At 45.3% G+C, this 15,694-nt stretch overlaps 5 protein-coding genes across 7 annotated transcripts in view; 3 read left to right on the forward strand and 2 right to left on the reverse strand.

Annotated features, from left to right (window-relative positions):
• Window positions 1-15,694, reverse strand: part of LOC6493431 (neurobeachin-like protein 1) — a 32,920-nt gene that overhangs the window by 5,522 nt on the left and 11,704 nt on the right. For all 3 annotated transcript variants that reach the window (XM_001957699.4, XM_014908892.3, XM_014908893.3), the window contains 10 exons: window positions 15,230-15,537; window positions 2,857-3,000; window positions 2,405-2,792; window positions 2,177-2,345; window positions 1,990-2,114; window positions 1,619-1,926; window positions 1,283-1,563; window positions 873-1,224; window positions 350-815; window positions 172-286 (listed from right to left, as the gene is read on the reverse strand). In XM_001957699.4, coding sequence (XP_001957735.2) covers window positions 172-286; window positions 350-815; window positions 873-1,224; window positions 1,283-1,563; window positions 1,619-1,926; window positions 1,990-2,114; window positions 2,177-2,345; window positions 2,405-2,792; window positions 2,857-3,000; window positions 15,230-15,537 — 2,656 coding nt within the window. The remainder of the gene's footprint in view (window positions 1-171; window positions 287-349; window positions 816-872; window positions 1,225-1,282; window positions 1,564-1,618; window positions 1,927-1,989; window positions 2,115-2,176; window positions 2,346-2,404; window positions 2,793-2,856; window positions 3,001-15,229; window positions 15,538-15,694) is intronic.
• Window positions 3,100-4,199, reverse strand: LOC6493433 (cuticle protein 21). Its single transcript, XM_001957706.4, has 2 exons — window positions 4,059-4,199; window positions 3,100-3,991 (listed from the first exon to the last, which is right to left on the reverse strand). Exons 1-2 carry the CDS (start codon window positions 4,071-4,073, stop codon window positions 3,242-3,244), a joined length of 765 nt encoding a protein of 254 aa, XP_001957742.1. The 5' UTR covers window positions 4,074-4,199; the 3' UTR covers window positions 3,100-3,241.
• Window positions 6,522-7,840, forward strand: LOC6506511 (larval cuticle protein A2B). Its single transcript, XM_001957705.4, has 2 exons — window positions 6,522-6,864; window positions 6,936-7,840. Exons 1-2 carry the CDS (start codon window positions 6,853-6,855, stop codon window positions 7,518-7,520), a joined length of 597 nt encoding a protein of 198 aa, XP_001957741.1. The 5' UTR covers window positions 6,522-6,852; the 3' UTR covers window positions 7,521-7,840.
• On the forward strand, window positions 8,221-9,049 carry LOC6506512 (larval cuticle protein A3A). Its single transcript, XM_001957704.4, has 2 exons — window positions 8,221-8,363; window positions 8,588-9,049. Exons 1-2 carry the CDS (start codon window positions 8,259-8,261, stop codon window positions 8,930-8,932), a joined length of 450 nt encoding a protein of 149 aa, XP_001957740.2. The 5' UTR covers window positions 8,221-8,258; the 3' UTR covers window positions 8,933-9,049.
• On the forward strand, window positions 10,998-12,442 carry LOC6506513 (larval cuticle protein A2B). Its single transcript, XM_001957703.4, has 2 exons — window positions 10,998-11,395; window positions 11,617-12,442. The coding sequence occupies exons 1-2, from the start codon at window positions 11,156-11,158 to the stop codon at window positions 11,989-11,991; spliced, it is 615 nt and encodes a 204-aa protein (XP_001957739.1). The 5' UTR covers window positions 10,998-11,155; the 3' UTR covers window positions 11,992-12,442.

A 15,694-nucleotide genomic window follows, 5' to 3' on the forward strand; every position in this document is an offset into this window, starting at 1 on the left:
CAATGATTCTACTAAACATTTATCAATTTTAAAAAACAAACATTAAAAACGCCAATTCTCACACCACAATTGCCAACAAATTCCCTCAAAACCCAACCAAAAATTATAGCATACTTTTCAGCTCCCTACCAATTGCTCTAAAACTGTTGAAATGGTTGCTCTGAAACTCACCATGATACGAAACCGTTACAAAGGATATTTGTACACAGGACTCTGTGCAGCCAATGGGCTTAAGTGTTCTCACAAACTGACCCTCCTGCAGGGTGTAGACATTGACAGTACCATCCTGGAAGAACAAGGATTCATTTACAACTCAAGGCTTACAATTCAGGCAGCCAAACTATCCTACCAGCGATCCTGAAACCACCAGATCCAGTTCCGTGTAGATGGCCACACTGGAGATGGCATCGTCGTGTCCATGCAGCACGGTCAGTGGCTTGGGAGAGTAGCTATTCTGGGTATTCAGCTGGGTAATGGCCTGGAGATGCGACTGACCCGTCAGTGCATGCACGGGAATGTTGCTGGTGGAGGGACCTCCTCCCTGGTGGTTCGACTGGATGCTCCAGACAATGCAGGTGCAGTCCCGCGATCCGGTGACCAAATACGAGCCGCAGTTATCCAGTGCTATGCACGTAATTATGTCCAGATGGCGGGTGACCGAAGCCAGGGCCTTTCCCTTGTTGACGTTGTACACTCGGAGGGAGTTATCCCAGATTCCGCCGGCGTAGAGCAACTTGCCATCCGTGCTCACCGCAAAGAGCTGCGAGTGTGGTGGCTGTGAGGGATGGAAGGGGCCAAACACCCGCTTGCGGTTTCTTTAAAAAACAATCCATATTAGCTTCATGAAAAAAGATGAAAGAATGATCTCATACTTGAGATTGGCTGTGGTGGCATCTATTTCCAGCAAGAATCCCTGATCCTTGTCGAACGACAGCCAGGAGTTGCAGCCCAATATGCTGGACTTGGACACGCTGACCAGAACATCGGGACTCAGCTGGAGGAAAGACCTCGGCGGACTTCGTGGAGGACTCAGGTAGACAATGGGATCCTTGGGCGTCGACAGTTCGCAGTAGTACTGAACCACTTTGTCCAGGAACTGAGTGAGGTCCGGACGACGCAGCTCTGCTCGGACTAGCTTAAGACACGTCTCATCCTGGGTAAGGCGCCGAGGATGTGGCTCCCTCAGTAGCTGGGATGGCACCTGGCCAAAGTTATTAATCATTCCTATAAAAGAAAAGCTCTTTTAGAGAACATATTACATTTCAATGAAAAAATATCCTACCCTCTACTGCTTCCCGCTCAACAGGATTGGTAATCTTGTCCAGATCCACTGCCCCTTCATAGGAGCAATAGTAAAAGACGTTCAGAGCCTCTGCGGCCTTAGGTCCCTTCTGTTTGTAGCCAAAGATCAGATCTATCCAGTGGTGCAAGTGCTGGCTGACGTACTCCGACTCCAGAGCCCGCCGGTGGATGGCAATGAACTCCTCGGGAGTGGTGGCCCAGGCAGGCAGAATGACATCGTCGACCTTCTCTTTGGTGATTTGCAAATGGCCCAAGTCGAATCTGTAAGGAGAATTAAGATTAATCCTAATCTCTACTAGAAAGTCTAACCACTAACTTGTTCATGTTTTTGAGAAACTCTGGGAAGTAAAAGAACTCGGGTATGAGCTCCTTTACATCGTTTGGATTGTCCATGAGGAGCTTCCACGTCTGGGGTATGGAATGGAACTGTCTGTCGGCCACATCGAAGCGCCCACTTTGGAGGTCGATGTGCAGCGAGGTAAAGGGCTCCACGCGGAGTAAATAGTGCAGCACGCCGGCCGAGTTGGAGTAATGGGTTCCATAATGGAACTTGGGTATGGCACCGGAAGGATCCTCAAATGAGTCGTATTTGCTGCGGACTTCCGCCTCGTTTTTGGGGTTAATCTGGGGTTTAAGGATTTGTTAATTGGTTGTTAATTATAAAATAAATTTTTGGCAAAAACTTACGCATCCAATGGGCTTGGATAAGTCACGGAATGATTTGGGATCTGTTAGATCCAGCACGTCGCTTGTGTAGTCAGCCAGGATCCAGGGGAAGACAGGATATTGGCTCAGGTCATTGTAGGACCGACCTGAGGGGAAAAATAATTGTTCTGAAGTGTACTTTTCGCTGGAATTGAATCCTTTCTCTCACCTGCAATGGTGTTCAGGTACATCAAGTATTCAAAATTGGAAATCTCTCGATTGATCCACCTCTGGGTGAGACCCGAAGCCCTGAGAAGCTCAGCTGGAGATCTTCCCGAACCATACAGGATGTTTGGCAAAGGAAGTCCCACAATTTTAGTGAAAACCTTGTTGCGAGTCTGCAAGGATATAGCAAGGATAACGTTTATGTAAAAAATTAAACTAAATATCTATCCACCTTGGTAGTGAAGTTCAGGAAGTAACTGGTCTGATCCACCAAGAAGATTTCCAGGGCACTTCTCCGCAGATTATACTTCCTGAGATGCACTTCCCGTATCTTGTTCGTGGAGAATCGGAAATCGTGCTTGGAACCATCCTCCGTCGGAGGACTCAGGTCCACGAAGGTGAAGATACTCTGGTTGACCTCGATGCGACCCTTGACCTTGGTCATCAGTGTGATAAGCTCGCAGTCCTGCGAAATGACTAGCTTCTCTAGGGCCACATCCTGCTGGGCCTGGCTGTCGATCAGCTGCTTCAGCTCCTCCTCCAACTGGGAGCTCTCGTCGTCCGCCAGGAAGTCCCGCACCACGGCATTCTTGATGGTGGAATCAAACTCGGAGATTTCCCTACAAAGTGATGTAGAAAATACAGTGAAGACCATGTATAAAGCTGGACAGGATTAGGGGTTACTTGGTGTCATAAGCACTGGTGGCATTGTCCCGCAAATTGGCGGCATTTTCGTGCTTGTTGGGATACAATTGGGGCTCCAGTTTAAGCCGCATCCTGGCCACATTTTCGTGGGGCGATAGTTTCCAGAACTCCTCGTCCAGATCCCTGGAAAAGTTGCGATGAAGACATAATACTTTATGATTATTTTTATAATTAGAGTATGTCCTATTCCTATCCTTATAAATTATAAAAAAATAATACACGTTTTTTGTTTTAAAAGATTTTTTTTATTTAGTTTTTTGCGATGAAAGTTATTTTTTAAGCACGACAATGATTAATCGAATATGTACAGATGAAAGTCCTTTGTCGAATTGCGGTCTATCCTTCCTCTTTCTCCTCCTCTCCCTTAGACAACGATGGGGGCGGCCAGGGTCTTGGCGAAGGCGGGAGCCACTGGGGCAGCAGCCACCACGGGAGCCACAGGAGAAGCGCCGACGGTCTTAGCCAGGACTGGAGCCACTGGGGCAACGGCCACGGGCACATCCTTCTGGACCACAGCGTTGAATCCGTTGATGGGATCGGCGTAGTAGGTGACAATGCGACGGGAACCGTCGGGCTCGATCAGGGAGTAGGATCCGCGGACGATGTCACCATCACGAGTCTCCTCCTGGGTCTTGGAGTCACCGGTCAGAGTGTCCTGGACATCGTAGGCGTACTTGTACTGGGGGTAGGCATCGACGATCTCGGTGGCAATGGGAGCAGCGACTGGAGCGGCCAGAGGAGCAGCAACGGGAGCAGCCAGAGGAGCGGCAACGGGAGCAGCCAGAGGAGCGGCAACTGGAGCAGCAATGGTCTTGGCCAGAACTGGAGCAGCCACGGGAGCAGCCACGGGAGCAGCCAGAGGAGCAGCCACGGGAGCAGCCAGAGGAGCAGCAGCGTAGGTCTTAGCCACCAGAGGAGCAGGACCCGCTACATAGGGAGCGGAGTACGCAGCCGGGGCAAAGTACGGAGCAGCTCCGAAAGGTGCCGAGTAGGCCAGAGGAGCTCCCAGGGGAGCAGCCAGAGGGGCACCCAGAGGAGCCGCCGCCAGGGGAGCGGAGAAGGGCGCCAGACCAGCCTGAGCGGACAGGGCCATCGAGGAGAGGACTGCAACAACCTGCAAGATGAAAGGAATCTCAGCTTAGTCCCAGGAGCTAAGATCCACCTCCGTTAATGTCACTCACCGTCAGAGGATTCATTGTGCGGCTTGGGTGGGGTTTGGTGCGATTGTCACTGTCGGTTAACGAAAATGAACTGACATACCTTGGCCAAAAAAACGACGACTTTTATACCCAAGATGCGTTCGCGAAATTTGCATGCGTATCCATTGCGTATGGTTACTGCCCTCAGTTCCCACTGCTCCCCGCCTCCGGATCATCCCAAAACATACATTACTGAAGTCTCTTCCTAGCCAGAGTTTTTGGCCGCGTCTACGTCTGGTATTTGATCCAAATTCGCAGCACGTAGTCCAATTTCCAGTCGTCGGCCAGTCGACTTGCCGCTGCTACTCCAAGTTTTCATTTTTATTTGCCACTGTTTTTGCCTTGTGCGGATCGAAAGTGAATGCGATTTAATTCCGATACATATTTTGGAGCTATATGGTGGTCTTGTGGTAATTGTCATGCACGTTCCATGCCATCCCTCCAATGGCAAACCCATCATTTTCTTTTACACCCAAAATCACACGAAACTGGTAATTAAGTTATCGGAATTATGTGGGGATGTGAAGGGAGAGCCTTTGGGGATTAATTTAATTATATTTTGGATTCATCTAGTTTTGATTCACCATTAAATGGAAAGTTTTTAGTTAACTAATAGCATTACAGATTGTACATAATAAGCAGACGCTTGGATTTCACTTGACCACTACAAACTGGGTCATTATGGTTTGGGAATATCGATGAGTTTACTTGGGCCTAGATCCTGACTTTAACTCTTTTAATTTCTTGTTAAGAAAATGTATTTTTAACATTTACAATTAACTGATTAGAGATTCCCCATTGGATTTGGTGCTGTAACTGCCAAAGCTGCCAAAGTGCGTGACTCTTTTCCGAAATGCATCCAACGACCTTGCGACTTATTGGCTCCGGAGTCCGGATTTTTGGCCACAAACCATGGCGAGAGAAACTGAGAAATCCGGAGAAGCCAAGAGAGCTAGGGAGCGCAGTCTCTACCACCGGCTACCGGAAAGAGCCACCGAAAACAAGTCCAATTTGGATTTCGAATTGGAATGCTCCACTGCCATAGATGCAGTTCCTTGCCCAATCCGTCCGAGATGAGAATTAATTAAAAGTAGACGAAGTATTGGCCACTGCCACTTAGCTGCCAATTGTGGGCAAGGTCGCAGCGGTTAGAGCTTCCAAATGCGAGTTGCCTTTTGGCCCGATCGAGGCAATTACGGTGGTTAAGTGGCTGCGACCAGAGAGCTCTCGGGCTGCGGCCAGTTCTGGCCAAGAGTGGCGGAGTGCCACGGTGGCTAAGTGGCAAAATGGCAAGTGGGAGCTGGTCCGGCCGAGAGGAAATGGTTCCAAGGGGCTCAGACGCACCCGGGGTGGCGGGGTGATGCGTGTGCGAGTGCGTAATTGCGCCTTCCCACCGCCCAGGCCCTGCCCCGGCACCTCCTCCACCTGAACCAGTAATCGTGAGTTGCCATTTTCGTTTTTTAATTAAACGAGTGGCGACCAGCGATTGATCTTGTTTTGATGCTCTAGCTTCTAGAGTTTGCTTCAAAAAAACACTCATACGACACGTTGGCTAGTTTTCATGCCTTCAAGCCAAGAACACACGGCGTATGCGTGATATTCTAATGGCTTGATGAAAATATAAAAGTTCATATAATTATTCATTAGTAATTGCATTTGTTTTATTTTGAAATTAAAATAGAAGTAATTGAAAATTAAAATTAATAGAAATTTAAGCTTTTTGGTTGATAATTTTTGCATTAATTTATAACTTATAGGAAAAAGTTCTTATTATCATTTTAACATTAAATGTTATATTTTATATGAGTAGAGTTTAAAAATCTCGCGTTTGATTTAAGATTTAAAAGTTATAATTGAACAAATATGACAATAGATTGAAAAACAGAACATTATTCCAATAGGATATGTTCTAGTCTTGTTTTTTAGGAACATATTTTTCAAACTTCTTTTATTCTTCCCATTTATAGTAATTTTAACAAAGGATATTCAACCTTATAGGTAGCATTATATAAGTCATTTTTATCTTCTTTCTTTTCTAAAGATTAAAATCCTTAAAGGGTTATTGATAGGTGATTTTCTCAAAGGCTATTAATATTTTTAAAATACTTTTATTGAAACTTTAAAACCCGACTTCCATTAGGAATATATAAGGGTATTGAAATCACCACTCCACCTGGCCAGCCTTCTTTTCCTGTTGCCACAACTACCTCAACATGCCACAACTTGGGGCAAATATTACATCAGACAGAGTTCGGACGCAGAACCTGAGAATGTGCCGAAAAAAAATGAAACAAATGGAAAACAATCCAAAAAAAAAAAAACGAAACCAGATTGGGCAGCGGAAAACGGGTCTAGAGGTATTGGAGGTATCTGGAGGTATCTCTTTGGGCAGCGCTCTTGAACGGACTTAAACGGTTTGGTGGCTGTGGTGAGTGGTGTGCGGCAGCTATTCCATTGAGAAAAGCAGCTCCACAGAGCACTCATGATGAAATCCGCACCAGAAAACATGAAATCAGCCGGGGTCTGGGGTGCAAGATCGAGATCGAGATCGACCAGCCACAGCCATCGTCGTCGACGTCGACTCAGTCGTCCAAATGAGCAAACGCAATTGTCACTCTGCCCATTAGATTGTCCAGTTTTTTTTTTCGCACCGGCTAGCGCATATAAAACTGAAGAGCTGGCTCAAAATGCATCTCACATCTGAGCCGAGTTCTCGTAGTGCAGACACCTCCAAAAATCCGAGCTCCCACTCACAAAACGCACATCCTTCCGCGCCATGTTTGCCCAGGTGAGTTGTTGCAGGATGCCCAGGATCAACCAGAAGGATTCTGTATCGCTTAATGTCTCCCCCGTCTCTAGACTCTGTTCGTTTTGGGACTGATCCTGTCGGTGGTCGTTGCCATTCCCATTGATCCCTATGGACTCTCCGCTCCGGCCATCTCGTATGCGTCACCCAAGCTACTGGCTGCTCCGGCTATTTCGTACGCTGCTCCCAAGCTGCTGACTGCTCCCGCCATCTCGTATGCCGCCCCCAAACTCCTGGCCACGCCCACCATCGTCCAGCACGCTGCTCCCGCCCTGATTGCCGCTCCGGCGCCAGTGGCCGTGACTAAGGTGGCCGTTGCCGAGCCCTACGATCCCAATCCACAGTACAGCTTCTCGTACGGAGTGACTGACCACCACACCGGCGACTCCAAGCAGCAGGAGGAGACCCTGGTGAACGGCGTCGTCCACGGCAGCTACTCCCTGGCCGAGCCCGATGGCACCATCCGCAAGGTAACCTACACCGCCGACAAGATCAACGGATTCAACGCCGTCGTCGAGAAGAAGGGCGTGGCCGCCGTCGCCATTGCCAAGCCCGCTCTGGCAGTCGCCGCTGTTCCGGCCATCACCAAGATCGGATATGCCGCGGCGCCGGCCCTCACTCTGGGTGGATACCACTAAGTGGCGGTCCTCCTTCAGGACACACCCATCGTCGATGACAAACTCTCTGGCCTAGTTCTAGGACCTGTTGTTAAATAGTTCTAATGCATCATCACCATACCCGAGTAACCCGATCTTCTCAAGCTCAAACCCCAAAAACCCGAAACACAAGGACGTGCGTGCTGTTGCCCCTCGCTGGAGACCCACATCCCTAGTCCTTATCCTGGTCCGATGAAGGAACCACCACAGATTACGTTTAGGGATACCGTTCTGGGGATCTGGGGAACGGCTATCGGCCACTTAGTTAGTATCTGCATTTACTGAATAAAAGTTTCGGTACAAAAAAAATAGATCTTTGTTTAATTTATGTTTAATTTTTTACTTTTCAGACTTTTGTAATAATATTTTTTTAAAATAATAGCCACAGTCTTCGATCTCCTCTAGAGTGATTCATCATTTCCACTTATAGTTAGGTCAACTTTGGGGTAGGTCTACAGCTTTAGCTTAAATCTGGATGGATCATCTGGAATGCCAATCACGTAGTACTAACTATATTTACGGTTATCACAATTCATATTGGAGACTCCGCCGTCTCATATGGCGGCGAGAATTGTGCAAGCTGGGGCGCATTTGTTGGCACGTCCATGGGGGAAACCTTTGCGGGGGATTACGTCAGTAAATCGAATCGTTTTTGGCAACAGTTGCCACACGGTACATGCCATCGGTAGTGGGGTGGCAGGCCCTTTATAACCCCGATCCATGGGCGGGTTAAAGACAGTCCCGACTGCTCAGTCCAACCACAAACACTTTAACCCAAAAACCAATTATTATCCAGCAATAAACATAGCTATGGCTTTGATCAAGGTGAGTTTATGGATTATCCTTTCTGTTCTCATGAGGTCATAGGGTCGAGGAATAGCCACAAGTTGTATCAATGGATATACACTATTTTTACTAAAAGTTTATGTCTTTTTAAATTATGTAGACCTGGAACTAGACTCTACCTATACTACCAACTATACAGAATAATAAGAAGTACTATTATAGAGTATAGAACACTTAAATAATTAATTCTTTTCTGATCATAGATCACCATTATCTGCTGCGTCCTGATCGCCGCCATTGAGTGCGCCCTTCTGCCGGCAGCTCTACCCGTGGCAGGAGTGCCCATCAACACGGAGGTGGATCCCCATCCCCAGTACGCCTTCGCCTACAACGTCCAGGACGCCCTGACCGGAGATAGCAAGAGCCAGCAGGAGGTGCGGGACGGAGATGTGGTCAAGGGATCGTACTCGGTGGTGGATGCGGACGGATCCCTGCGTACTGTCTTCTACACCGCTGATCCCATCAATGGCTTCAACGCGGTGGTGCAACGCGGACCGGTTCCCGTGGCAGTGGCTCCCCGCCCACTGGCTGCCCCACTTCTGGGCTAAGATCCTGATCGGCTAGAGCTTAAAGAACTGCTGGAATCTAGCTTGTACATAACTTATTATCTGTTCCATAGACCCAAGTCATAAATAAGTCATTAATAAACTCAGTAAGCAAAGTAATCACTTGTTATACTTTTTCTGTCATTTTGTTACCGATTTCCATGACAATAATTGACATTACATCAGTTTGAAGTCTGGAAAACATTTTCCAAAACAGCCAACACGATTAATGGCACTCTCTTGTAGGTGAAAAAATTGAAACAAGTTTGAATTTACAAGCACACGTCTATTTTATTAATTAATGAGTGGATCGGGCAAGCTCAAGGCCAGTGGCTGTTCGTTTTACGCAAATTTTTAACTGGCCTAGTAGGTGATAATGAACTAAATTAAAGCACCTACTAAATGCTCATTAAACTGATACTTTTTCAAGATCAAATATTAGTTTCATTCATGTGGATACACGGTTTAAGATCTTGAAACTAATCACTTACTTGCAGTGATAAGTATTCAAATTATGAGAACTATTAAAGCCTACATTTGGGTTAATCGCTTTTGGGAAAATTCCCCCCTATTGGCTATAATCTTTTACTTACATAAGACACTTATCTCTGGCCATAATCTCCCCCATAGACTGTCCCACGCCCAAGAACTCTTCCACTCCAGTTCGAATACATTCACATTCACTCGCTGGCCTGCGACACGCACTCAAATTATTCAATAGCTTAATTGAAAGTAAAAAATCGGCACGAGATGCAATTTTTTCGGATTACGCAAAGCCCCAGCCCGAGTCCATGTCCATAGATGTTGCTGCCGGCGCTGACTGCACCGTAACTGCAACTGCAACTTCAACTGCTGCTGCGACGGAGACGGAGCCAGAGACTGCAACTGCAACTGCAACGCCTAACAAGCAGCGGTACGCGTTGAAAATTAGTGATAATGGGCAAAATTGTCCCAATGGCAACAAACCAAAGAAACAGAACATAACACTCTAAATACATTGAGAGAAAGAATGGGGTTTTTAGGTTAAAAAGATGGCAGTTATGGACTAAGTCTTTATAGTACTAGATAACTTGTGGTATGGTAGTTAGAATGTATACTAATAAGTTATATTAAAAGACTTCCTATCTGCACTTTGTCCAGTTGAAAAGATTTCTTGAATATATGATACCCGAATCATACCAGAATACCAGAATTTCAAAAATTCAAAATAACCATACAATACTACAGACCAAGAAAAATGTTTTCTGGAAGGGATCAGAAAAGTTTTCATCTCCCCCTAACTTAAGTAATAAAATCTATCGAAACTCTACAAGTACCGAGTATAAAAGATACTCATCTTCTGGAAATTATATTATGTCTAAGCCATAAGTCTTATTTTAAATTTTTAAATAATATATTTTTAAGTTTTTAGAATTATTTTTTCAAGTGCAATAATAAAGTGTAGTGGAGATTTTTGGGTGGGCGCGGCTTGGAACGCTGCGAGCCAGTTTCGAAGGCTGTGCCACAAACACACCTTTCAACAATCGACTGCTGGGTGCGTGTGCTTGGCTGCGTCGCCCCAATCTGTTGGCCATAATACATGGGACATGGGCAGACCCACAACCACACACATAAACATACACACACTGCACACACACCTGATCCGCCTGGCCACCCGGCCATTCAGAGAAAAAATAAATTCGCTTTCGAATTGAACTTTTTTTTGTCACGACGCATAGGCAGCCGGCGTGGGACCAGTTTGTTTTGTCCGGCACTGTCCTCCCCAGACATGCGTGAACCCCTTGGCCACTTTATCCCCCCTGGAAAGCCCCTGGTCGGCCTGGTCGGCGCCCCTTCTGATTGCCATGGGCAGCGAAAAATGAATTATTTTATATTTGTCGCGATCGATGCAAGTATTTTTTTATTATTTATTTTTTCTTTATTTTTCTGGTAGACAGAGGCCTCGTCTGACTCCACACGCATGTGTACTTTTTAGTTGTTACCACGGCAATAATATTTTTTTTTGTTTTGGCTGCAACATTTGTTGTTGTTTTGTTGCACTTTTTGCATAAATATCTGCGTCAGGCGGCGGCGGCTGCTGCGGATTTTTGGGCTCGGGCTTTGAGAAGGCCTATAAAAAGCAATTGTCGATCGTCCACAGAACCACAGAGCGCGTTCATTTGTCAGTCGTGCAACATTCAGAGCAACCGCCACTTCTCCACAACACAACACACAACCGAGTCCAGAATGGCCCAGAAGCTGATCCTTGCCCTGAGCGCCCTTGTGGCGGTGGCCTCCGCCGTGGTAGTGCCCGGACCCGGCCTCGCCCTGCCCGCCTACCCCTCGTATCCTTCGCTGGCGCTGCCCAAGCTGGCCGCCCCCGTCTACCCCGCCCTGACCAAGGTGGCGGCTCCGCTGGTGGCCAAGGTGGCCGCTCCCGAGCCGTACGATCCCAATCCCCAGTACAGCTTCAACTACGATGTTCATGTGAGTATGGTAGAGCTTATAGTTAGTTTAAAAGGATACTAGAACACAGGATATTGGATACAGGATATTCTACAAAATGTTCCTATAGCAGAACTTTAATCCTATATAATATTAGATTACTAGAGCATCGTGGAAAAGGATAAAATGCTCACCAAAAGGATATTCAAAGTTTAAATTCAAAAATTGTAAAATATATCCCACTACTTGTCTTCCTCTCGCAGGATTCTTCCACTGGTGATGTGAAGAGCCAGCAGGAGACCCGCAGCGGTGATGTCGTCCAGGGCGAGTACTCCCTGATCGAGGCCGATGGCACCCGCCGTATTGTCCAGTACACCGCCGATCCCGTTCACGGATTCAACGCCGTGGTCCATCGCGAAGGCGCCGTTGTGAAGGCTGTGGCTCCCGTGGCCAAGGTCCTGGCCCCTGCTCCGCTCCTCCACGCCGCCCCCCTGGTGGCTAAGGTGCCCGCCTACGGACCGGCCCTCGCCCACGGATACCCGGGTCTGGCCCCCGCCCTGGCTCCGGCTTACGGTCCGGCTTTGCCCAAACTGGCCCTGCCAGCCCTGCCCGCCCTCTCGCCCCTGGGATACCACTAAGTCATGGATCGAGGAGACCCAGAAGCCACAGGATTGACCGACCTCTTGCCGTTCAAGGACATATCGCGACCAACTTATCCTGCCCGGAGCCCGAACGCTGGCCCCGGGCCGATCATAGTCGATAGTAGATGTAGTATTAGTTGAAATGAAAGCGATTTATCGAAATATGTACATACGAATTCACGGACACAGGACGATGGATAAAGGATACAGTATCCCGTTCGAGTCCTGTGTCCCCTCATCTACACTCACACATTCTCGAGGCCTTTCATTTATGTTTCTTGTCTTTTTAATCTTAAGGCTGTTTGACCGCGATAAAAACTCTATAATCCCCCAAAACTTACAGTCCCAATTCTTATTCTTATTTAATCCGAGCCTGTGCACACGAGTAGAACTCGCAGAATGAGAAACGAGATTGCAAATAAACGAACCGAAGCTATGCAAATGGAAATCGTGGTGGTTTTTAATATTTTATGGAGGGGTTTTTTATGTTTTATAGATGGGAGGTATTAGTTTAAGAATCTGATATCAAGAAATTTTGAAATCTAAAATATAGAATGATTTAAAAACAGTTGTATAAAGTTTTATAGAAAATAGGGTGTTATAGAGAAGAATATCTATTCATTTTCCACAGTTCTACAGTTTATCTATAATTTTTAATAAACATTTTCAAAGAAATTTAAAGAAGCAGGTGAAGAGTACCTATTTTATAAGAGATACTCTATAAGAGGAATCTATACTCTGCCACGGGATATAAGGGAAATAAGAGTATAGAATTGAGAAAATATAGTTAAGAGTTGAACTCCAATAAAGGTTCAAAAAAGATACACATACACCTGTTTTAATTAAGATTTTTAAAATGATTTTTTAAATTAATGTTTTCTTCAATTTAATTTAGATTGTAAATATTATTAAGATTTTATTTACTATCATATTATATTTATTAACAAACATTGCTCTATTAAATCCTAATAGTCCATTATTATTCATTATTAATTATATCAATTATTACATCAAAAAGCATTGTATTTTTAATAAAAATATTAAAAAACCTAAACGTTGCAATTATAAATAATTATCCCATCAATAAGAACTGCATATTAAAGTCAAAACCAACTACAAAACCCATATTAGTTTAGAAATAACTAAACTAATGGCATTGATTTTATTATAGTTACATATTCGCCTTTTTTTTGCGAGAACGGATTGACCTTAGATTAGAACTGGCCCCACCTGAGCGGGTCACAGCTACTGCTTGGTGGGGCAGTGGTGGTGGTGGCGGTGCAACTTTGTCCGGCCAAGGACCGAGCCACGCACTGCACCGCTCCGATCCGCACAGACTGCGTAACTTGAGAGGCCCCATGCAAAGTGGTATAAATGAAATTTATGGCCTCTGTTGGCGGATTGGCAATATATTTGATCGAGTAATTGGCAAGTGGCCACAATAATGGAGAACTGGAATGGAGAACCGACCGCGCCTTGATCAATTGCTTTTCGGATGGGATAATGCGAACCGACCTGATCCGATCCGGTCCGATCTGATCCGAGAACTGACCTCCATCTGCCTAGCCGCCGGAGAGTGGACTAATAGGTAGTGCCCTCCCCCTGCTGTTAATCCCCCTTGGTATCGTCACACTCAATTATGTGCATATTTGTTTATGTAAAAAAAGAAAAACAAATAACAAAAAAAAAAGAAACATTTATGGATCGCATAATGAGTTTTCGTTACATTTGCAATTGCATAATATGCGACAGAGAGGGGGCAGACGCCTTTGTTGCATTCGACATTAAATGCTTTTGATGATTTAATAAAATTAAATTGAAATGTTAATCGCGGCACGGCATGGGCGGGAAAGTGGCAGTCGATGGCTAGAGAGGGGGCAGGCCAGAGCTGGCCAAAGACATGGGCGAAAGCGTAAAACAATGGTGGTGCCCAGGTGCCCAGGTGCAGTCGGTGAATATAATACAATGGGCCGAAATGGCTTCAGGGTTAGACACATATTCCTCTGTATTTTGGCTACAAATTAAAGAAAGTTTTTTTTTCTTCTAATTTGTAATTGAAATGAGAAATTAGCCTCAAGGTAATTCTTTGTTTTAACAAGTTTTCACTCTCTCTCTCTTGGGGGTTTTAACTAAAAATGGCATTGATTAAGGTTGGTTTTAAAGTCTGGGGGGTTTCTGATATCTTTTATTAAAAAAGTGTTCTTTAAAGAAAGATATTTCTACAATTTCAAGCTTAGAAATATATAACTTTTTATAAGAATACCTCTTATAAGATATTGATTAAGTTTTGTTTTAAAGTCTGGGCATATGTTTTATAAGGAAAGTATTCTTTAAAGAAGAAAAATGCATTTCCATTAATTTAGGCTTATTATCATGTAACTCTTTATAAGAATACCTCTTATATATAAACATTTCCCATCACAACTCAAATCAATAGACTCCCCAATTAAATTATACAGATTATACGGTTGTAAACTTTATTAATCAAAACACGTTTAAAAAAAAGCCCAGTCATCGTTAAAATCTTGAACAAAAAACTGGACAATCTTGGCCATCATATTTTCAGTCAAAACTTTTCGGCTCATAACTGTCAATCGGATAATCGGCGACTTGTGGCTTTGGAGTGACGGATTTCACCCATTGTGGCTGGAATGGAACCCAGACCCAGACGACTGCCACCAGCCGAGAGTGTTGACGGTTGGTGTGATGACTAGGTCTGGTCTGGTGGCGTTTCAGTGCAGTCTTTAATGATCGAGAGGGATTTGTTTGCATTCGAAGTGAAATTACCGCAGAGCACGGCTTCTGTTCGAATGTTTGGGTGTTTGGGTGTTTCAGGGTTTGAGTGTTTGGCTGGTTTAGCAGTGTTTGAGTGCCCGAGTGGCTGTTGGATTGGATTATGGTGTGTGCTGTGCCTCCAGGTGATTAAGTGATCACGCACACCTGTAATGATCCCCACAGGCGGCACGCTCGATTACAATTGTCGCCTCAAAAGAGCGGCAGCGGCAATTAAAAGGCTGCATTTCGCGTCATTTCATAATGGGATTGGTTGGGCTTGGGGGATCTTATAAACCTTTTATGCACTCGAAGATATTCTATGACTTTCAGTGACTAATTAATAAATAAAATATATTTAAAGCAAGATAGTAAGAGACTTAATAGAAGGCATATATAGCTATTAAATAGCCTCCTGCTCTATATATAAATAATTCTTCAAGTGCATTATGGAAAAACTCACCCGGTATACCAGGGACCCCGGGGACCGTATAAGAAACGCTTGGCGGTCTTCCATCGCTTCCGTATGTGACTGTCGATCGTTTTGTGATGCAGTGCCGCCGCCTGGAGGCGTTGCATCTCCTCCACCTGCCGCACCTTCCATGGCATGTAGATCTTCTGCTGGAAGAGGCGACGGTTCTCGGCCTGGTGGGTGGCCCGCTGCTTAGAGGCCGCCTTGCAGGCCTCGTAACACTCCGCCCAGAACCGATTGATGGGCTCCCACAGGTGCAGTTCGATGTCGCGCTGGTAGCGATCATACAGAGGTTTTATCTGTAAATAGGGGGGTTTATTTGATAAGTACACAGGGAAACATATTTTTTATCTATTATTTAATTTTAACATCATGTGTTATCTGTTAAACTATTGAAGCTATGGAGCTAAGACTTTGAAGATATTTTCTTAGATCAATTTTGTAGAAAAAAAAGGA

This window comes from Drosophila ananassae, chromosome 2R, assembly GCF_017639315.1.
Source record: "Drosophila ananassae strain 14024-0371.13 chromosome 2R, ASM1763931v2, whole genome shotgun sequence".
NCBI lineage: Eukaryota > Metazoa > Arthropoda > Insecta > Diptera > Drosophilidae > Drosophila > Drosophila ananassae.

Coding starts and splice junctions, on each gene's coding strand:
- LOC6506512 (XM_001957704.4), top strand. CDS start 8,259: ATGGGCGGGTTAAAGACAGTCCCGACTGCTCAGTCCAACCACAAACAC. Junction 8,364..8,587: donor TAGCTATGGCTTTGATCAAG/GTGAGTTTATGG, acceptor TTCTGATCATAG/ATCACCATTATCTGCTGCGT.
- LOC6506513 (XM_001957703.4), top strand. CDS start 11,156: ATGGCCCAGAAGCTGATCCTTGCCCTGAGCGCCCTTGTGGCGGTGGCC. Junction 11,396..11,616: donor GCTTCAACTACGATGTTCAT/GTGAGTATGGTA, acceptor TTCCTCTCGCAG/GATTCTTCCACTGGTGATGT.